At 51.6% G+C, this 21,750-nt stretch overlaps 1 protein-coding gene across 1 annotated transcript in view; it reads left to right on the top strand.

The window, feature by feature from the left end:
* The window catches only part of EXOSC10 (exosome component 10), a 154,729-nt gene that overhangs the window by 107,207 nt on the left and 25,772 nt on the right, over window positions 1–21,750 (top strand). The window contains exons 14-19 of the mRNA XM_029579128.1: window positions 5,248–5,359; window positions 5,854–5,904; window positions 6,104–6,182; window positions 6,271–6,392; window positions 6,494–6,586; window positions 19,463–19,537. Coding sequence (XP_029434988.1) covers window positions 5,248–5,359; window positions 5,854–5,904; window positions 6,104–6,182; window positions 6,271–6,392; window positions 6,494–6,586; window positions 19,463–19,537 — 532 coding nt within the window. The remainder of the gene's footprint in view (window positions 1–5,247; window positions 5,360–5,853; window positions 5,905–6,103; window positions 6,183–6,270; window positions 6,393–6,493; window positions 6,587–19,462; window positions 19,538–21,750) is intronic.

Raw genomic sequence — 21,750 nt, 5'->3', positions numbered from 1 at the left:
CAGTTTGCCCCTTGCTCTTACTGGGTGCCTAGGGGGGCTTTGCCCTTTGAGATCCTCAGCCTAGCACCCTACCCGGTGACCTGCCTGGCTAGGGGTGAAACTGGTGGTCCAGTCCCTCCCCGCGCAGACACAGAGACAAAGCATACCTCGTGTCTGCTGCAGCGAAGTTCATTCTTCTGCTTCTTCAACCTTTCCAACAAGTTTGGAAAAAAAAAACCTTCAATCGGGGGAAAGAGCGGGTAGCTGAACTTTCAATTCCCTGCTCTCAGCCAGGCACTGGCGATTCTTGCCGTCTCACACGCGGCAGATCTGCCCCTCCCCCTCTCTCCCTCTATGCCTTCGCGGCTCTCCCGCGAGGGAGTGTGTTCTCGATGCTTGAACGGAGGGGAAGGCTCCTCTACGCTGGAGAGATCAGCTGCTCGTTCCCGGCCTGGCAGACGCGCTGCAAGGACGGCCCCGTTCCTGGGAATGGCGGCCATTTTGGCTCCAAACCTCGCTGAAGATTCTGAGCCTGATGGGAGAAGGGACCCGATTTTTTCCCCATGGACCCCCCAGATGCCACAGGAGGGTGTCCGGCCAGCCTTCTACAACAGGAAGACCCACCAGATCCTCAGCTGCCTGCCTGCCCTCCTCCTGCCAAGGTCCCTAGATTGGCTGCAGCGCAGGGGCCTAGGACCCCAGACTCTCAAGGGGCGAACCGGGTTCGGATGGTCCCAGGGGTTCCAGCTCCTCCGGCCCCCACTGATCCGCCTGCTCCAATACTGGACCCCGACCCGGATGCCGATGTCCTCGCTCTGAATCCACCGATAGAGGGGGACGACCCCAGGTTGTTGTCTCTTCTAGCGTGAAGAGCTGGATCCGCTTATACCCCATGTTCTGGCTGAGTTGGGCTTAGATGCCCCTCCGGAGGACAACGCATCCGCTGCAGCTTCTAGCAACGTCGATCCAGTCCTCGCCGGCTTGAGGGCACTCCCACGCACCTTCCCTTTCCATCCAATGTTAATGCAGTTACTGCTCCGGGAATGGGAGACACTGGAAGCCTGTTTGCACGTGGGCAGAGCCATGGACTAGCTGTACCCGCTTCCAGACCCGTGTCTGGATATGCTCCAGGTCCCCAAGGTAGACGCCTCTGTCTCCGCTGTCACGAAGCACACTACTATCCCAGTTGTGGGGCTGACTGCGTTGAAAGATCTTCAGGATCGCAAATTGGAGGTCTACCTCAAAAGGATTTTTGAGATCTTAGCGCTCGGGGTCCGGGCGACAGTCTGAAGCAGTCTCATGCAGCGGGCAAGCCTTAGGTGGATTCAACAACTACTCAGCACCCAGGATCTCCCGTCTGCAGAGGCGGAATAGGCAGAGCGGCTGGAAGGCACCATTGCGTATGGGGTGGATGCCCTCTACGATCTTCTCGGGGTGCAGGCCAGAGCTATGGTTTCGGCAGTGTCTGCTAGACGTCTCCTCTGGCTTCGTAATTGGGCAGCGGACTCCTCTTCTAAATCACAGTTGGGCACTCTCCCATTCAAGGGTAAGTTACTCTTCGGGGAGGACCTGGAGCAGCTTATTAAATCTCTTGGGGACAATAAGGTGCATAAGCTATCGGAGGACCGCCCTCTGCAATCCAAATCCTTTTTCCCTTCGCACTCTCGGTTCAGGGGTCAGCGCAGGTACAACAGGCAGAGAGGAGCTGCCCAAAGGTCCACCTCCACTAGATCCCAGTCTTGGTCTCATTCATTTAGTGGCAGACGGCCGTTCCGAGAAGCTAACCCTTCAGGTTCCACCTTGAAGTGCTCCCAGTGAAATGCGACCGGCCCATTCCTCCACTCCCACCTTAAGTGGACATCTGTCCCTTTTTCTCGAGGAATGGGCCAACATCACGTCAGATCAATGGGTCCTCGATGTGATCGCCAACGGCTACGTGTTAGACTTTGCTCGGGAACTCCCCGACCACTTTCTAATCTCTCCCTGCGGTTCTCGGAAGCGTCCAGCAGGGTGCCAGACTCTGGACAGGCTACAGGAGCTCGGTGCCATAGTCCCTGTACCCCTGGAGGAACAGGGATCCAGCCAGTATTCCATCTACTTCGTCGTGCCCAAAAAAGACAGCTCCTTCCAACTGATCCTGGACCTCAAGAGGGTCAACCAAGCTCTCCGGGTGCCCCATTTTCGGATGGAGACCCTGCGAGCGGTCATAGCAGCGATTCGCTCAGGTGAATTTCTGGCCTCTCTTGACTTGACAGAGGCTTACCTGCATATCCCAATCCGCCACGACCATCAGAAGTATCTCCGCTTCACCATTCTGGGACACCACTTCCAGTTCCGGGAGCTTCCGTTCAGCCTGGCCACCGCGCTGCATACGTTCACCAAGGTCATGATAGTGGTGGTGGCCTCCCTTCGTCGGGAGGGAGTCCTGGCCCACCCTTACCTGGATGACTGGCTCATCCGGGCCAAGTCAGAGAACCTGTGCACTGCAGCGGTCGACAGGGTCGTGACTTTTCTCTCCTCCCTCGGATGGATTGTCAACTTCTCCAAGAATCACCTCAAGCCCTCCCAGGTCTTGGAATTTCTATGAGCCCGTTTCGACACCCGCGTGGGCAAAGTTTTATTGTCCGAGCACCGAGCGCTCAAGCTCATGGACCAGGTACAACATCTCTTATCTCTTTCGGTACCCACGGCCTAGGACTATCTCCAAGTCCTGGGCTCCATGGCTTCCACCATAGATTTGGTTCCTTGGTCCTTTGCGCATATGTGTCCTCTACAGAAAGTATTGCTGTCCCGCTGGAAGCCTGTCTCTGAGGAGTTCCAAACACCCCTACCGCTCTCAGATTCTACCATTGCCAGCATGCAGTGGTGGCTTTCACTCGCCCACCTCTTGAAAGGAATGCCTTTGGAGACACCCCAGTGGATCCTTGTGACGACGGATTCCAGCCTCTCCAGATGGGGAGCGGTGTGCCAGCACCAGTCTACTCAAAGACTGTGGTCTCCTGTGCAATCCCGTCTGGAAGCCGGAGCTGTCCGTCTGGTACTCGACGTTCCTGCCCTTGCTCCATCACAAGGCCGTGCGGGTCCTCTCTGACAATGCCACCACAGTAGCTTACATCAATCGCCAGGGTGGCACCAGGAGTCATCTGGTGGGTCTGGAGGCCAGCAAGCTGCTCTCCTAGGCGGAGATACACCTGAATCGTCTGGCAGCTTCCCACTTTGTGGGGAAGGAGAATGTGCAAGCGGACTTCCTCAGCCGGCAACACCTAGACCCTGGAGAGTGTGAGTTATCTGACGAGGCGATGACTCTTCTGGTGCACAAGTGGGGAGTTCCTCACCTCGACCTGATGGCTACCCTGAACAACGCAAAGGCTCCCAGATTCTTCAGCCGCAGATGGGGAGCACTGCTCAGAAGGGGTGGATGCCCTGGTTCTTCCCTGGCCTCATGGCATTCTTCTCTACGTGTTCCCACCTTGGCCTCTGGTGGGACAGGTACTCAGAAGGATAGAACTCCACAAGGGGCCGGTCATTCTCATAGCGCCGGAATGGCCTCGGAGACCATGGTTCACAGACCTGGTGAACCTCGCAACAGACTGTCCTCATCACCTCGGTCACCTCTGAAACCTGCTCCGCCAAGGACCAGTATTTTTTGAGCGGGTGGATCGTTTTTGTCTAGCGTCCTGGCTTTTGAGCGGCGGCGCCTGAGAAAGAAAGGGGTAAAAGGAGGAGGTTATCTCCACTCTCTTGCGGGCATGGAAGATCTCTACCTCTCTCGCTTACATCCGGTTATGGAGAGTTTTTGAGAATGCATATGCTGAGTCCAGAGTCCAGGCACACAATGCTCCGATGTCTCAGGTCCTTTCCTTCCTGCAGTCTGGTCTCTACAAAGGTTTGTCTTTCAATTCTCTGTGGGTGCAGGTTTCGGCCCTCTGTTCCCTCCTAGGGCGTTTCGACGGTTGCATGGTGGCGACCCATCCGGATGTTGTTCGCTTCCTTAAAGGGGCCAAACATTTAAACCCACCTGTCCGGCCTACTTGTCTGTCCTGGAGCCTCAATTTGGTGCTTCAAGCCCTTTGCGAGGCACCTTTCGAACCCCTCACTCTTAAGACAGTATTTTTGGTCTCTCTTTGCTCGGCCAGGAGAATGTCCAAGCTCCAAGCCTTTCTCTGCTTTTCGGACTCAGGTGTTTCCCTCAAGACAGTGCCCTCCTTTCTTCTAAAGGTTGTGTTTTCCTTTCACATCAATCAGTCAGTGGAGCTTCCTGCTTTTTCTCCTGAAGACATTGCACGCACGCCTGGCGGTGACCTCCGGCGTCTTCATGTAAAAAGAGTCCTACTCCAATAGGGTGACCTTGATTCAGGAACTCGGTTGAGTCGTAAACCTGGACAAAAAGTCTCAAACTCAGTCCTTGGAATATTTGGGAGTCTGGTTTGATACCAAACAGGGCAAGGTCTTCCTCCCGATCACGCAGATAAGGAAGTTGATGTCCAACTGCATCTAACATAGTAACATAGTAATGACGGCAGAAAAAGACCAAAATGGTCCATCTAGTCTGCCCAGCAAGTTTCCCAAGTTTCCTTGAATCCAGGAGAGTATGGGTAAGTGTTCACCCAGTCCCTAGGTTAGGGTACCTATATTCTTACTGGGGTTCAGTGTTTGGTTGAGTACAGTTACGGTTATCTGTTTTTAATCATATTTTAATCAAGTTTTTTCATTAGTAGGTCCACAGTGGCTTTTGACGAGAACACTGGAGGGCTGAGGTCAGTGCAGGGGTGTATGTAGGGTGACATCAGCTTTGAAACCCGACTCAGTCTCCATCTGCTGGTGGGGGAGCATAAACCAAAGTCCATCTGTCTGCACTAAGGAAAACAAAATTATCAGTTAAGTAATTTCTCCATTCAGGAGTAGGGAAGCCTTACATTTTTCCTGTAAGATGGGAGACTGTGTGTAAGAAGTGGAACGTGTGTATTAGGCAGGGGAGGGTGTTGCATGTTGTGTGTGCCTTTTTGCCCGGTATAATCTTTGTGCTTGGGCTGTTCTTGTTTATGACTGGGAGATTATAAACCTGCTTTAGTCTTCATAGGGCTGATCCTGTTGAGGAGGGCAAACTGAGTTTTTATTCTTGTGCAGAGTGTGAGACTGCATTCCTCCAAATGCAACTATGCTAATCTATCCTTCATTCTCATCTCCTGCTCCAGCTTCAGGGTACATATTTGGCTCAAAAGTCCCCCATATTCTCAGTAAAAAAAAAAAAAAAATGTCTATTTGCAGAGAACCCCAAGGAATAATCGCATGTTGCAACCCAGTTCCACCACTAGTTCGTCAGCAAATCAATGAACTTTACCTCCTCATCCAGCAGGCCAGAGAGATGCCGCTGCTTAAGGTAAGTCAACACTCTGTACTGGCCTGCGGCCCTCGTACCCCATCTCCTGCTCTCTCCCTCTTTTGCATGCTACCTCTTGATTTAATTTCCTGAACAGATGTTGCAACAAAGTGGTGTACAATATAAAAACGGAACAATGAGCACAAATGGACAAGGACAATAAATGTCTCTTGCCCCGTCCTGCACGCTGTCATCACTGACGTTTCGTTTTATCATTTCCCTGTACGTACCCGGATCAGTCCAGGACAGCTGGGTTTTGCCTCCCCTCCAGCAGATGGAGACATTAAAGACTTTGCGGACTCTTTTTTTGTAACAACCTGGGATAAATATGAGCTAGAAATGAATAGGAGGCAGCATTGCTGAGATGTCACTGAAACTTGCTGGCTGCTAGGGATTTTCTTAAAGTTTGTTCCAGCTGTGCTAATGTTGTCTATCCCATGGAGTATCTCCTTATGCACTTACTCACTTTTTAAATTTTTTCCAAAATCTTGTAGTCAGAAACTCCAAGCAGGGTAAAGGAGAAGATGCACATGCTGAATTCAGAGGTATGGGATACTGCACAATAAAGAGCCTTGTGCATTGCTCCAAAGGTTAATCACTCTGCCCTAGACACAATGTGTACTGGGGTCTCTCTTCGCCGTGCACTGGCGTTGCTCTTGCATTCCTTGTGGAGTAGAATGGCAACACTTGAATAGCAGATGGTGTTTCTTTCTGTTGCTCATACCGTGCTGCTCTTTTCTGCAGAGGATAGAGAATCTGCTCTTTGGACCCCATGACAGCTCCCACACCACCCTTGAAGAGGACCAGTGTGTTTCAAGCACAGGTAACCACATACAAAGCTGCTGGGGAATGGAGTAAATGCCATGTGATGTGCGTGTTTGAGTGACACTGATAAACATCCTTTCCTACAGCACTTGCCTTGGGGCCGAGGCAAGGCAGTCTCTTCCCTGAAGAGCAGGAGGAAAGGAAGAGAAGACAGGGGTTTCCGGACTCCAGCCACCTGGTTGCCAGAGCCAGCATCAGTCTGTTTGGGGTAAGTTGCAGAAGATGTTGGGGTGGCTTAGGGCCCATTCCACTCCTGGCTACGGGATAATTGCAGATTCATATATTTTTTTTGTTTGTTTGTTTTTTAAGGATTCTGAAACAGATGGGGAAGAAAATAATTTCACAGTTGCCCAGCAGAAGGCCAGAAGTATAATGGAGTCTTTTGAAAACCCTTTTAGAATGGCAAGTATCAGATCTTTGATTCCTTTGCTTGGTTGTGACAATAACACGCTTGCAGTATCTGGATATTTCAAGGCCACAAAGCCATAGGACTGCTATTTATGCTGCGATCAGCTTTCTGCTATATACCTCTTTACGTCACCCTGAGGTCCCATGACACAATCTTCCTCCCCCATATATAGGAAAATTGGTTCTTACCTGCTAATTTTCGTTCCTGTAAAACCACAGATCAGTCCAGAGAAGTGGGTTGTGTATCCCTACCAGCAGGTGGAGTCAGAGAACAATGAGACCTTTGGGCACTGCTACATAACGAGAGTGCATCCTGCAGTCCCTCAGTATTGACCTGTACCCAAGCCTAAACAACCAAACTTTACTTAAAAAGGCAAAGAGGGTTGGAAACAAAAAACTTAACCGCCAACCTCTCGCCCGGAACAGATAAAAAAAAAAACCAAAACACTAAACCACCTCGGAAATTGCCCTTTCCCTGTATGTACCCGGATCAGTCCAGACACCTGGGTTTTGCCTCCCCTCCAGCAGATGGAGACAGAGAAGTTTTTTTTCAAACTACCCTGGCAACCAAGGTGCCACCCACAGTCCCTTAGTCTTACTCTGTCTCCAGCAGGTGGCGGAGGTGCAAAACCCACAGTCTCTTCTGATTCCCTGGTTGCTGCAGGTTTGATAGTGCAGGAGTGTAGTCAGGGTTTTAGCTTTTTGGTAGCTGTTTCTTTAAGTTTAAAAAAAAAAAAAATGTAACCCAGCAGTAAGTCCCGTCCCCATCAGTGGTTCTGAGAGCCTCCCAGGGGGTTGCTAGGTCCTGAGAGGACCATCCCCTCTGGTTGAGGCCGCTGCTAAGGGTCGAGGACCCTGATCTTTCAGTTTTCAGAAGCGCAGGGGCAATACCGGGGAGCCCGGTTCACTCACCCCCACAAGAGCAGGACCTGTCTTCCAGAACCGGAGACAGCGCACGGCAAGTTTGTATTTCTTTTACAAAAAAAAAAAAAATTCTTTATTTTTTTCTTGTGCGCGCCGACTCTCCGAAACTTAGTGGGGGTTATTGGGGGGGGGGGGGGGGGGGGGGGGGGGCTTTGCGGCCGACTTTGTAATTTAATCTGTTGTGTTTTTACTTTGCGGCGGGCCTGCAATGCCTCAGGGCTCTTCTTTCCACGCGCGCGGTTCATCAAGGGAAGGCCTCTGTTCAGATTGGGTGCAGGGGGACAAAAGATTCTCCGTTTCGCTCCGGGGGGGGGGGAGGGGGGCGGTCGAGCTTCGCGTTCCGTGGCGAGTGCAGGGACGAGGGGCTTGTTGTCAGAAGACCCGTTCCCGCTAAGCGGGGGGGGGCGGAAGCCATTTTGAGCACATTTCGTGCGGCCACGTGAGCAGCGATGGGGGAGGGAATTTTACCCCCCTCGCTCTCTCCACAACATTCCTGCCGGGGGGGGGCTCCTACGGGTGCAGCCTCTCCCATTCATGAGGAGAGCCCTGAGGGGGCTACTGATTCCTCATCAGAACCTTCCTTTTCCTCTGAATTTGTATTATTGATGCACAAGGCCTTCAGAGCAAAAAAGCTAGGGAAAAAGCCTTTGCTGCCGCCGCACGCCCGGGGGACTAGGAAGAGGGGGGGGGGTCCTGACCCAAATAGGGGTAAGAGGCCCTTACGGTCCATACTGGTGGAGATGCACTCTGTACATGGTCCCTTAATAAGAAATTGCCATACTGGGTCAGACCAAGAGTCCATCAAGCCCAGCATCCTGTTCCCAACAGTGGCCAATCCAGGCCATAAGAACCTGGCAATTACCCAAACACTAAGAAGATCCCATGTTACTGATGCAATTAATAGCAGTGGCTATTCCCTAAGTAAACTTGATTAATAGCAGTTAATGGACTTCTCCTCCAAGAACTTATCCAAACCTTTTTTAAACCCAGCTACACTAACTGCCCTAACCACATCCTCTGGCAACAAATTCCAGAGTTTAATTGTGCGTTGAGTGAGAGAATTTTCTCCGATTAGTTTTAAATGTGCTACTTCTAACTTCATGTTATGCCCCGCTGGTCCTTCTATTATCCAAAAGAGTAAATAACAGATTCACATTTCCCCTTTATAGACCTCTCATGTTCTTAAAGACCTCTATCATATCCCCCCTCAGCCGTCTCTTCTCCAAGCTGAACAGCCCTAACCTCTTTAGCCAATCTTTTTTTTTTTTTCAGAATTTTTTTCTCTTCAGTGCAGCTCTTCTAATGCCACAGCCGGCAGCCTGCCTTGCTTGTGGGCTGCCCTCTTCGCGTTTTTCGCAGGAGGGACTTTGCTCTGCCTGCCTGCCGGGTGGGGAAGGCCCCTTCTCGGCAGGGCAGGCAAATTTAGCCCGGGGATCGCATCCCCAATGCATGGCCAAGGCTGTTCCCGGGTCGGCAAAGCCTGGGAATGGTGGCCATCTTGGATTTTTCGGCAGCTCCTGTTTCAGAGCTGCCTGGGGCTGGGGAGCCGAATTTTTTTGGAGCTTCCCATCCCCCCCCCCCCCCCCCCCCTGGGAATTCCAGGACCCGTTTTTCTCCGGAATTTGTCTTACTTATGCACAAATCCTACCTAGCTAGCCTGCAGGAGGAGGGGGAAGCCCCCCCCCCCCCCCGGCAAAAATTCCTCGCTCCGTTGACTTGTGGCCCGGCTGCGGAACCCCAGGGATTCCCTTCAGGTGCGGGTGTTCCCAGGTGTGGCCCCCCCCCCCCTTGACCCCCCGGTGGACTCGGTCCTCCCAGAGCCCAACCCCCTTTCTGATTCCGCGGCTACCCTCCCTCCCCTGGAAGGGGACGACCCCAGGGCCCTCCGTATGTTCCAAAGGGGGAGGAGTTGGAGCCCTCATCCCCTTTATCCTCCAGGAATTGGGGTTGGAGGGGCCCTCTGCAGATACAGACTCCTTGCCTAAAAATATGGACCCGGTCCTGGCGGGACTCAGGGCTCCGGCAAACGCTTTTCCATTTCACCCCATGCATAAGCTATTGCTCCTGCAGGAATGGGAGGCTCCTGAAGCAGGACTCCAGGTGGGGTGCGCTATGGACAAGCTATACCCTCTCCCAGAGGACTGTTTGGAAATCTTGAGAAATCCCTATGTGGATTCCTACGTCTCTGCAGTCACCAAACACACTACCATCCCGGTGGAGGGATCGACAACCCTGAAGGATGGACAGGACCGCAAGCTTGAAGCGCATATGAAACGCATTTTCGAGGTCCTGGCCCTGGGGGTCCGCGCGACTGCCTGCCGCAGTCTCATGTTGCGGGCAGGTCTTAGATGGACCCAACAGTTACTCGGGGCCCAGGACCTCCCATCGGCAGAGGCGGAGCAGGCCGAGCGTTTAGAAGCCGTCATCGCCTATGGGGCTGATGCACTCTATGACCTCCTCCGTGGCCAGGCAAAAGCGATGGCCTCGATGGTGTCCGCTAGGCGACTCCTTTGGCTGCGCAATTGGTCGGCTGACCCGTCCTCCAAAGCACGGTTGGGCTCGCTGCCCTTCAAAGGTAAGTTGCTGTTTGGTGAGGACCTGGAGAAGCTTATGGTTTCCTGGTGGGACAGTAAGGTCCATAAGCTCCCGGAGGATCGTCAGAGACCAGCACGCTCCTTCACACCCTCCCGTCCTCGTTTTTGGGGACAGAGACAGTATACCCCACGCGGACGGGGTGGTGCCACGAGGGGTTATTCTTCCCGGTCTCAGTCTTGGTCGCAGCCCTTTCATGGACGTCGCCCTTTCGTGAGGGCCAGCCTGCGCGCCCCACCCCTAAGCCTGCTACTCAATGAAGGTCAGCCAGCCCATTCCTCGATCCCGTTTCTGGGCGGTCGCCTCTTCCTTTTTTTCGAGGAATGGGTCAAGATCACGTCGGACCAGTGGGTCGACATTATACGAGACGGGTACGCCTTCGATCTTGTCCACGACCTACCTGATCTCTTCCTATTCTCCCCTTGCGGGCGCTCCAAACAAGCGGTGGAGCAAACTATCGCCAGACTACTGAGCCTGGGTGCAGTTGTCCCGATCCCGGAAAGAGAGCTTGGCACAGGCCAGTATTCCATCTACTTTGTCGTTCCCAAGAAGGACGGGGCTTTTCGGCCGATCCTGGACCTCAGACGGGTCAACAAAGCCCTCAAAATCCCACGTTTTTGCATGGAAACCCTGCGAGCGGTCATTGCGGCGGTTCGCCCCGGAGAGTTCCTCGCCTCGCTCGATCTGACGGAGACGTACTTCCATATCCCGATCCACCGCGATTATCAAAAGTATCTTCGCTTCCACATTTTCAATCGGGACTTCCAGTTTCGGGCCCTACCATTCGGCCTTGCGACCGCGCCTCGCACCTTCACCAAGAACCATGGTCGTGGTGGCGGCAGCCCTTCGTCGGGAAGGTGTTCTAGTTCATCCCTATCTGGACGACTGGCTTGTGCGGGCCAAGTCGGAGGTTCTCTGCAAACAGGCGGTAGATCGGGTATTGGCCCTCCTTGCGTCTCTCGGGTGGATAGTGAATTTTTCCAAAAGCAAACACCAGCCCTCCCAGGAATTAGAGTTCCTGGGATCCCGCTTCGACACCCGACTCGGCTAAGTCTTCTTGCCTCCTGCGCGGATTCTCAAGTTGATCGGCCAGATCCGGGACTTGATCTCGCTGCCTCTTCCAACGGCCTGGGACTACTTGCAGGTCCTAGGGTCCATGGCTTCCACCATCGACCTAGTCCCCTGGGCCTTTGCTCATATGCGACCGTTACAGAAAGCTTTGCTATCACGTTGGCAGCCGGTGTCGGAACAGTATCACATGGTCCTCCCTGTTTCTGCCTCTACCGGCACAGACTTGCAGTGGTGGCTTTCGCTCCCCCATCTTCTCCGGGGAATGCCCCGGATGCCAGTCTCTCGGGCTGGGGTGCGGTCTGCCTGTCCCGGTCCACTCAGGGGATATAGTCACCCATTCAGACTCACTGGCACATCAATCGGCTGGAGGCCAGGGCAGTGCTTCTGGCTCTGCAGGAATTCTTGCCCCTCATACGCGGCAAAGCAGTAAAAGTGCTGTCCGACAACTCCACCACCATGTCGTACATCAGTCGTCAGAGGGGCACCCGCAGTCGCCTGGTAGCCCTGGAAGCCAGCCATCTCTTTGCCTGGGCGGAACGACACCTGGATTGCCTGGCGGCCTCTCACATTGCGGGCAAGGAAAATGTTCAAGCAGATTTTCTCAGTTGCCAATCGCTCGATCCGGGAGAGTGGGAACTCTCGGAAGCAGCCATGGACCTGATCATCAGAAGGTGGGGTCAGCCCCACCTGGACTTAATGGCGACCATGCGCAATGCCAAGACCGATCGGTTCTTCAGCCGCTGGAGGGACCATGGCTCGGAGGGAGTGGATTCTCTGGCTCTTCCCTGGCCCACAGACGTCCTTCTGTACGTGTTTCCTCCGTGGCCCCTAGTGGGAAAGATTCTCAGGAGAATAGAAATCCACAGGGGACCAGTGGTCCTGGTAGCACCCGAGTGGCCTTGCAGACCATGGTTCGCAGATATCGTCAACCTGGCGACGGACGGACCTCTGCGGCTGGGCCATCTTCCTCATCTACTGCAGCAGGGGCCCATATATTTCGACCAGGCCGATCGCTTTTGTCTAGTGGCCTGGCTTTTGAACGGCGGCGTCTGAGACATAAGGGCTACAAGGAAGAGGTCATCTCCACCTTGCTTCGAGCCCGAAAGCAGTCAACTTCTCTAGCCTACGTGCGCGTTTGGAAAGTCTTCGAGACTGTGAGGAGTCAGGTGTCTCAGCTCGCTCCGCCCCGGTCTCGTTAGTTCTTTCTTTTCTACAGAAGGGTCTCTCCAAGGGCCTCTCCTTCAGTTCTCTCCGCGTACAAGTTTCCGCTCTTGGCTCTCTTCTCGGACAGGTCGAGGGTCATCCTTTAGCAGCTCACCCAGACGTTTGACTCCCCTCAAGGTTCTTGAGGGGAGTCAAACACCTGCGTCCGCCCGCTCGCAATACTTGTCCTTCGTGGAGTCTCAATCTGGTCCTCCAGGCCCTCTGTTCTGCTCCGTTCGAACCTCTCCGTCGGGCTACAGTAAAGGACCTTACGCTCAAGACAATTTTCCTTGTTTCGATCGCTTCCGCTCGGCGGGTCTCTGAGATTCAAGCGTTGTCCTGTCAGGAACCCTTTTTGCGAATCTCCGACTCTGGTGTCGCTCTCAAAACGGTGCCCTCTTTTTTTCTTACGAAGGTGGTGTCCGCCTTCCATGTCAACCAATCGGTAGAGCTTCCTGCGTTTTCTCTGGACAAGATTGTGGGTACCGCTGGAGGTGATCTTCGAAAACTGGATGTCAAACGCGTTCTACTCTGGTATCTTCAGGTTACCAATGACTTTCGGGTCTCGGACCATCTTTTTGTCCTCTGGAATGGTCCCAATCGGGGCAAGCCGGCTTCTAAAACCACTATTGCACGATGGTTGAAGGAAGCCATTTCCTCGGCTTATCTCTGCCAAGGACAGACAATTCCGGAGGGCTTAAAGGCTCACTCGCTACGTTCTCAAGCTACTTCCTGGGCGGAGAGCCAATCGGTCTCTCCGCAAGAGATTTGCAGGGCCGCCACCTGGACGTCCCTGCATACTTTTGCTTGACACTACCGTCTGGATGTGCAAGCGCCAGTTTTTGGTTCCTTTGGATGGCAAGTGCTTCGAGCGGGACTGCCTTGGTCCCACCCGGGATAGGGAAGCTTTGGTACATCCCATGGTCTGGACTGATCCGGGTACGTACAGGGAAAGGAAAATTAGTTCTTACCTGTTAATTTTCGTTCCTGTAGTACCACGGATCAGTCCAGATGCCCTTCCCTGTCTGTATTTTCTTTTCCTGTCCTCGAAGCTTGTTCTGCAGATTCGCAGATTTTGATCCTTCATTCTTTGCAAGAATACTGAGCAATTACACTGGAAGCCTTGGTTGTTCAAATACCAAGTATATGCAAGAGCGTATAGTCATATCTTGTTTCTTACATTGTTCTACAGTTGCTCATTTGAGCATTTATGCTTACTTGCTTGATCCTATTCTGGTTTTGTTATTTTCTGCTTTGACAATGGTTATACTGAAGGGTTACAGGATGGTCTCTATCCTCATATAGGACACCTTTTCAGTTTTAGTCTGTCTCCACCTGCGGAGGCTCAACCCACAGTCTGGACTGATCTGTGGTACTACAGGAACGAAAATTAACAAGTAAGAACTAATTTTCCTTTTTTGCGTCGGCAACAAGGAAAGTGACGTGGTCAGTGGCGGGGGAGGGGAATCTTCCGCCATTATCTCCCCATCCCGCGGCTCCTGAGGGGGGCAAATCGCTGGTAATGGCAGCAAAAGCTGTGGAGGATGGCTCTGAGAAATTCGCAGATGATGCATTTTCCTCCTTCCTTCTCTTCAGATTTGTGCCCTGCTGCACCAGGCTTTTGAAGCCAGGAAGTGTAAAAAAAAAAAAAAGAATAATATTAACAACGTCTAATGCTATTGTGATTCAGCCACATGTTCAGCACAATAAGAGGGCCCGGACACACAATAGCGCTGGCTCCGACAGGGGGCGCCGTCCCTTAAGGTCGGTGGCGCCTCAGCCAGCGTCAGAGTCGTCGTTAAGGGAGTCAGACCAGGATAGTTTAGGCCTCTCATCCCAGCCTCCGAGGGGGGTCAAAGGGAATCTAGATCAGCCACATGAGACTGTGCGGGGATCTTATACTGTGGAAAAAGACGACCCAACGGTGGCTCGGCTCTTCAAAGAGGAGATCTGGTTTCCCTTATCCCCGTGATTTTGGGGGGAATCGGGTATTGTCATCCCCAGGAAGAGTCCAAGTTGGGGGGCCATGGATCGGTGTTTTGGGGCCTGAGGGGCCTCCCTACTTCCTTTCCATTTCTTTTTTCTGTCACGTGCTTGTAGTTTCAAGACTGGGACATCCCTGATTTGGGTTTAAATATTCCCAAAGCTTTAGATAGGCTATATCCTCAGCTGGGGGCAGCTGCACTCAGAGGAGGTTAGAGTGCAGCTGCACTCAGAGGAGGTTAGAGTGCAGCTGCACTCAGAGGAGGTTAGAGTGCAGCTGCACTCAGAGGAGGTTAGAGTGCAGCTGCACTCACAGGAGGTTAGAGTGCAGCTTAAGTGATTTTTTTTTTTCAGGCTTCAGCTCAGGGAGCTTGAGCATCTATCTGTGGCAACTTGGCATTGCATGCGGGCCTCTGCTGGGTTCGCCTTTAACAAGCCAACGCTGTCTATGGTTTTCAGCAGTGTCAGTCCATCGATTTCTCTGGTTGAGGAACTGGTCGGCAGATCTATCCTCCATGGCATAGCTGGGCTCCCTATCCTTCATATGGAAATTGCTGTTGGAAAGGACCTTGAAGATGTGATCCAATCTCTGGGGGAGAATAAGGGCCATTCATTGCCAGTGGACAGACCGAAGTTAAAGGACTCCTTCTCGTTCCAGGCCAGATTTCGAGGGAATCAAGGTTTTCGGCCATCTAGAGCTCCCAGTGCTTCTTTTCGATAGGCACCAAGTAGACGACAGTCCTGGTCCCAGTCCTATTGTGACCGCCACGTCGGCAAACCTGGTAATGCCCAGGCGACTTCCGGAGACAAGTCTTCCCAATGAAGGGGCGCCGGTCCATTCTTCAGTGCCTGAGGTAGCGGGCAGACTGTCCCTGTTTTTTTTCAAGGAATGGGCCAAGATAACCATGGATCGGTGAGCGCTTACCGGGATAAGTCAAGGTTACGCCTTAGATTTTAAAGGGCGTCCTCTGGTTTGAGTTTTCATCTCCCCCTGCGGTTACGACTCCAAGTGACAAGCGGTCCAGGAACCCTTGCAGCGCTGGGTCCACCTGAGAGCCATTGTCCCAGTGCCTCCAGAGGTAAGACAGACAGGTCGTTACTACCTTTACTTCGTGGGGCCAAGGAAAAGAGGGCTCTTTTCGGCCCTCTTTCTGGATCTCAAGAGTAATCCGGTGTCTCAGAGGACCACGGTTTCGCATGGAGACTCTACAGTCGGTCATTACCCTCAGAGCGCAAGGCAAGAGTTCTTAGCGTCCCTGGATCTCATGAAGGCGTACCGGCATATCGGTATCCGTTCAGACCACCAGAGGTTTCTGCGGTTTTCAATCCTGGTTCATCAGGTGGTGGCAGCCCTTCTCCGCAAGGAGGGACTTCTACTCCATCCCTACTTGGACGGCTGGCTGATGTGAGCGCAATCGGTAGTTTTTCCCCGAGGGGCGATACATGGAGTGCTCCAGCTTCTGCAGTCGCTGTGCTGGGTGGTCAATTTCACCAAGAGTCGGCTGGGGCCAACTCAGTCCTTGGAATATTTGGGTGCTCTATTCGGCAATCAGCAGGGCAGAGTCTTTCTTACCACAGACTGCATCTCCCAACTGCATGGTCAAGTGCGAGACTTATTGATTAAGCATCCATCCAGGGTTCGCAGTTATTTGCAAGTTCTTGGTTCAATGTTTTCCACCTTAGAGCTGGGATCCTGGGCCTTTGCTCTTAGGAGGCCTTTGTAGTCAGCCTTGCCTTTCTGATGGACCCCAGTCCCCGAACCTTTTCATCTGCCTCTTCCACTGACGGATGCAGCGCGGGACAGTCTCGATTGGTGGTTGCGGATGGGCAATTTTGTCCCATGGTGTCCCCTTGGATATTCCTGACTGGACATTAGTCACCACGAATGCCAGCCCCTCTGGTTGGGGGGGCAGTGTGCCGGGGGAAATCTGTCCAGGGATTATGATTTCCCGAGGAATTGCAGTAGTCTGTCTATTGTCTGCACACCAGGGCTCTGTGGCTAGCGCTACAAGCGTACCGGCCTCGCCTCCACGGAAGGTCGGTCAGAATTCTTTCGGACAGTGAGACTACGGTGGCGTATATCCATAGCCAAGGGGGCGTCTGGCGTCGACCAGTGGCGCTGGAAGCTCGTCCCTTGATCTCCTGGGCGGAGCAGAACTTAGTAAGTACTGCATCGTCTCACTTCGCCGGTGTGGACAACGTACAGCTGGCCCTTTTTCAACCGTCACCATCTAGACCCTGGGGAATGGGAATTGATGGTCGCTGTCTCTCCGCTCGGTTGCAACGTGTGGGGCACGCCAGCGCTGCGGTTTTTTTATGGTTGTCGCAGAGAGACGAAAGCGGAAGGGGTAGATGCCCTAGTGCTGTCCTGGCCCACCGGGGTTCTTCTGTACGTCTTCCCGCCTTGGCTGTTGATCGTCGAGGTACTTAGGCGATTAGAGATCCATCCAGTAGAGGTCATCCTGGTAATCCCAGAATGGCTGAGACGTTCCTGGTGGGCGGACCTCCTCAAATCTGGTGGTATGTGACCGCTGCAGTTTCCAGTTTCTTCCAGGCCTGCTGCATCAAGGGCCCGTTTGTTTGAAGGAAGTGGGTCGCTTTTGTCTAGCGACTTGGCCTTTGAAAGGCACCGTTTACATCACAAGGGCTATTATTCAGCTGTAGTGGCTACGCTCCGAGGGTCGCGTGAGCCTTCCACTAACATAGTGAACGTTTCAATTTGGAAGATTTTTCAGCTTAGTGTCTGGACCGTGAGGTGCTACCTACCTAGGCCTTAGTGTCAGCGGTGTTCGGTTTTTCTTCCATCTGGACTGAGCAACGGCTTGTCGAGTAGTTCTGTTAGAGTGCAGGTGGCGGCTCTTGATTGTTTGCGTGGCACCGGGCAGGGAGTGGTGTTAGCGGCACATCCGGAGGTGGTTCATTTCCTAAGAGGAGCAAATCACTTGGGTCCTCCGCTGAGGCATCCTTGTCCGTCGGGGAGTCTGAAATTACCTTTCACGACTCTTTCCTTGGCGCCTTCTGAGCTTGTCCAAAGGGCGACCTTGAGGAATCTTACCTTGAAGGTAGTTGTTTTCTAGTGGACATCTCTTCGGCTAGTAGGGTGTCGGAGCTCCAGGTGCTTTCCTGTTCAAAACCCTCTTTTTGCGGATTTCGCATTCGGGGGTTTTCATTATGGACAGTTCCTTCTTTTCAACCAATCTGTGGAACTACCGGCCTTCACGGAATTAGTCCCCTCGGATGCTTTGTCTAGGGACTTGCGGAAGCTGGACGGTCGCAGAGCACTGCTGCGTTGTCTGGAAGTTGCAAATGCTTTCCATGAGTCGGACCATCTTTTTGGACTATGAAGTGGTCTCAAACGGAGACGGCAGGCTTCAAAGACTAATATAACTCGCTGGCTGAAGGTCTCTTTCACTCAGCCTCTTTGTTTTGCAGTGGATCTCTTCCAGTGGGGCTGCGACGGCATTCTGGGTGGAGTGTCAGATGGTTCTCCGCAGGAGCTTTGTCGGGCGGCTACTTGGAAATCCTTGCATACTTTTGCGAGGCATTACAGTCTGGTTGTCCAAGCACTAGCTTCAAGAGACTTTGAAGGTGTGCCGTGAGCGGGCCTCTCCAGATCCCATCCTGGGGTACTTCTTTCCTCTTTGTTGTTTCAGTTGTTTAGAGTCATTGCAACTTTTATGGACTGATGAAACAGCAAGGGAGGCTGTCTAACAAAGCCGTGGAGGCGACAATACAGAATTAGAAGCCAAATGTCCGATCTGGTTTCTTTATTGGACAGAGACACACAATTTTTCAAACAAGCCTGACTCAGGCCGAGTTTCGCCCTCTTACAATGGGGCTGCGTCAGGGGCTCAACTTTATCATTTTGGGTTTCTGAGTATCCGGGTTGCAAATTGTAAATATGCATCAAATGGTCTCTGATTGATAATTATATCCTGTGCTGCAGTGTTATTAACAGACAATGCTCTCCAATGTGTTCGATGCACCGAAAGAGATCTAGGTCGCACAGCGGCAATCTCTGTCTCTCTCCGATCGTGTGTGAAGGCTTCCAGTTCAAGGGGATCAACCCAGTTCAGGGAGGTTTACCATTGATTCAATGTTTGCCCTGGAGATGGGGGTTGGAGTTAATTTGAGATTGTTTTATCTTGGCTTGGGTACAGGCCAATACTGAGGGACTGCAGGTGGCACTCTCGGTTATGTAGCAGTGTCTTAAAAGTTGTTTTTTTTGTTCTCTGCCTCCATCTGCTGGTAGGGATGCAAAACCCACTTGTCAGGACTGATCTGTGGTATTCCAGGAACGAAAATTAGCAGGTAAGAACCAATTTTCCTTTTGCTTTCAGTTTCAAATTTTGTTTGTTTTATATGTTTATATGGTTTGATTTTATGTATTTAATGTTTTCAGTTATTTGCAATACACCACCCTGAGCTTATGTAAAATGAAGCAGCATAAAAGGGAACAAATATTCCTATGAGGAAAGACTAAAGAGGTTAGGACTTTTCAGCTTGGAGAAGAGACGGCTGAGGGGGGATATGATAGAGGTCTTTAAGATCATGAGAGGTCTAGAACGGGTAGATGTGAATCGGTTATTTATTCTTTCGGATAATGGAAAGACTAGGGGGCACTCCATAAAGTTAGCATGGGGCACATTTAAAACTAATCGGAGAAAGTTCTTTTTTACTCAGCGCACAATTAAACTCTGGAATTTGTTGCCAGAGGATGTGGTTAGTGCAGTTAGTGTAGCTGTGTTTAAAAAAGGATTGGATAAGTTCTTGGAGAAGTCCATTACCTGCTATTAAGTTCACTTAGAGAATAGCCACTGCCATTAGCAATGGGTAACATGGAATAGACTTAGTTTTTGGGTACTTGCCAGGTTCATATGGCCTGGTTTGGCCTCTGTTGGAAACAGGATGCTGGGCTTGATGGACCCTTGGTCTGACCCAGTATGGCATGTTCTTTTGTTCTAAAGAGAAAAGAGAGATCTGCCTGCATGTTATGCATGCTTTCTAGCATCCTCTGCTCTTTCCTTACTGTGCTATCAGGGCGTCTATCTTCTGCACATATATTTTTTTCATGTGAGGTCTTTTTCTCTTTCCCAGTATCTGTCTTCAGAAGAGAGTAACACTCACATCTCTCAGGCAGCCAAGTCAGACCCTTCAACAAAAATCTATGAGGTAAGTTGGACTTATTTATTTAAAAATGTCTATTTTATACTTGCTGAAAACAGTGCTTCCTTTGACTTGGCTGCAGCTGCTGGAGATGGCAGTAGCACACTCAGCCCCCAGGGGATGGGTAGAGGCAGGCAAAGAGTAGCAGCAGAGGGTGGCACTGCAATACTTGAGAAGAAATTCTGTACAGTACTGGTTCTAAAAGTTTCTAATGATTAAAATTGTAATGTGAATAGACATCCAACCAAAAAGAATCACTAAGTAATTTAATGAGACGTGGCCTTTTAAAACCAACCTGTCAAATGTAGCTGTATTTTTCTTTTTCTTTTTTTTTTTGTAATTTAACTTTTTATTTGGAATATAGTAGATATACAAGCCATAAAAGTTTCATACAGCTACGTCCCCAAAGAGAAGTGTAAACTGGGATGAATTATTACTGAAATAATTTATCTTTTCAGAGTTTGAGACACACATTCTTATTCTGGAGTTTCTCTTACGACAGTTCCTTCCTTTTTGCCAAAGGTGGTCTCAGCCTTTTATTTAAGTCAATCAGTGGAGCTCCCAGCTTTTTCGCATATCTCTCCAGATGTCCCACATGCGAGGGAGCTGAGGCATCTGGATGTGCTATTTGGAGGTCACCAATCCTTTCCGATTTTCAGATCATTTGTTTGTCTTGTGGAGCGGTGCTAAGAAGGGCCCCATAAAGCATCTTGGGCAACAATTGCGAGATGGTTAAAAGAAGCTATTTCGTCTGCTTACGTTTGTAGAGGCCGAATGGTTCCAGAGGGCTTGAAAGCCCACTCAATTCGCTCCCAGGCGGCTTCTTGGACTGAATGCCAGCTGGTTTCACTGCAAGAAATCTGTAGGGTGGCAACCTGGAAAACACTACATACGTTTGCTAGTCACTACCACTTGGATGTCCAGGCTCTGGATGTCAGCAATTTTGGGAGTGGTGTCATTCGAGCGGGGGACTCAACGTTCCACCCTGTATAGGGAAGCTTTAGTACATCCCACAGTCTGGATTGATCCGGGTACGTACAAGGAAAGGAATAGTGGTTCTTACCTGCTAATTTTCGTTCCTGTAGTACCATGGATCAGTCCAGACGTCCTCCCTTTGAGGGGTTTTTCATGAGTCTGCTCTGCTATTCAGTGTTACTGCAGAAGGCTACAGGTTTCTTCTCTTTATGGGTTTGGCATGTGTTTTTCCACCAGTTGTAGTTCAAAGTTCTCTGTTTTTCTTTTGTCCTTTCTTGATCCGTTGTTCTTGTTTCTGCTTGGATAATCTTTATACTGAAGAGATGCAAGTGGCACACCAGGTTAAGAGGGGGTGCCCGTCAAGTTTTTCTCTGTCTCTATCTGCTGGAAGGGAGGCATAACCCACAGTCTGGACTGTGGGTTATTCTTCTCGGTGTCAATCTTGGTCTCAGCCCTTTCGTGGGCGTCGCTCCTTTCGCGAGGGCCAGTCTCAGCGCCCCACCCCAAAGCCTGCAACACAATGAAGTTCAGTCGACCTATTCCTCAGTCCCCTTTCTGGGCGATCGCCTCTCCCTGTTCTTCGAGAAGTGGGTCAAAATTACGTCGGACCAGTGGGTCCTCGACATTGTCCAAGACGGTTACACTTTCGAATTTGTTCGCGACCTACTGGATCTCTTCGTATTCTCCCCATGAGGTTGTCTCAAGCGGGAGGCGGTAGAGCAAACCCTCGTCAGACTACTGAACCTGGGCGCAGTTGTCCCGGTTCCGAAAGAGGAGCTTGGCGCAGGCCAGTATTCTATTTACTTCGTGGTTCCCAAGAAGGACAGGGCTTTTCAGCCGATCTTAGACCTCAAGAGGGTCAACCGGGCCCTCAAGATCCCACATTTTCGCATGGAAACCTTGCGAGTGGTCATCGCGGCGGTTCACTCAGAGTTCCTCACCTTGCTCAATTTGACAGAGGCATACTTCCATATTCCGATTCACCGCGATTACCAGAAGTATCTTCGCTTCCACATCCTCAACCAGGATTTCCAGTTTCAGGCGTTGCCTTTCGGCCTCGCGACAGCACCACGCACCTTCACCAAGGTCATGGTGGTGGTGGCGGTGGCGGCCCTTCGCCGGGAAGGAGTCCTAGTCCACCCCTATCTGGACGACTGGCTTGTAAGGGCAAGTCGGAGAATCTTAGCAGACAGGCGGTGGATCGGGTATTAACTCTCCTTGCGTCTCTCGGTTGGATAGTAAAT

The sequence above is a fragment of the Rhinatrema bivittatum genome, chromosome 15 (genome assembly GCF_901001135.1).
Source record: "Rhinatrema bivittatum chromosome 15, aRhiBiv1.1, whole genome shotgun sequence".
Lineage (NCBI taxonomy): Eukaryota > Metazoa > Chordata > Amphibia > Gymnophiona > Rhinatrematidae > Rhinatrema > Rhinatrema bivittatum.
This window is presented reverse-complemented; position numbering and strand designations above follow the sequence as displayed.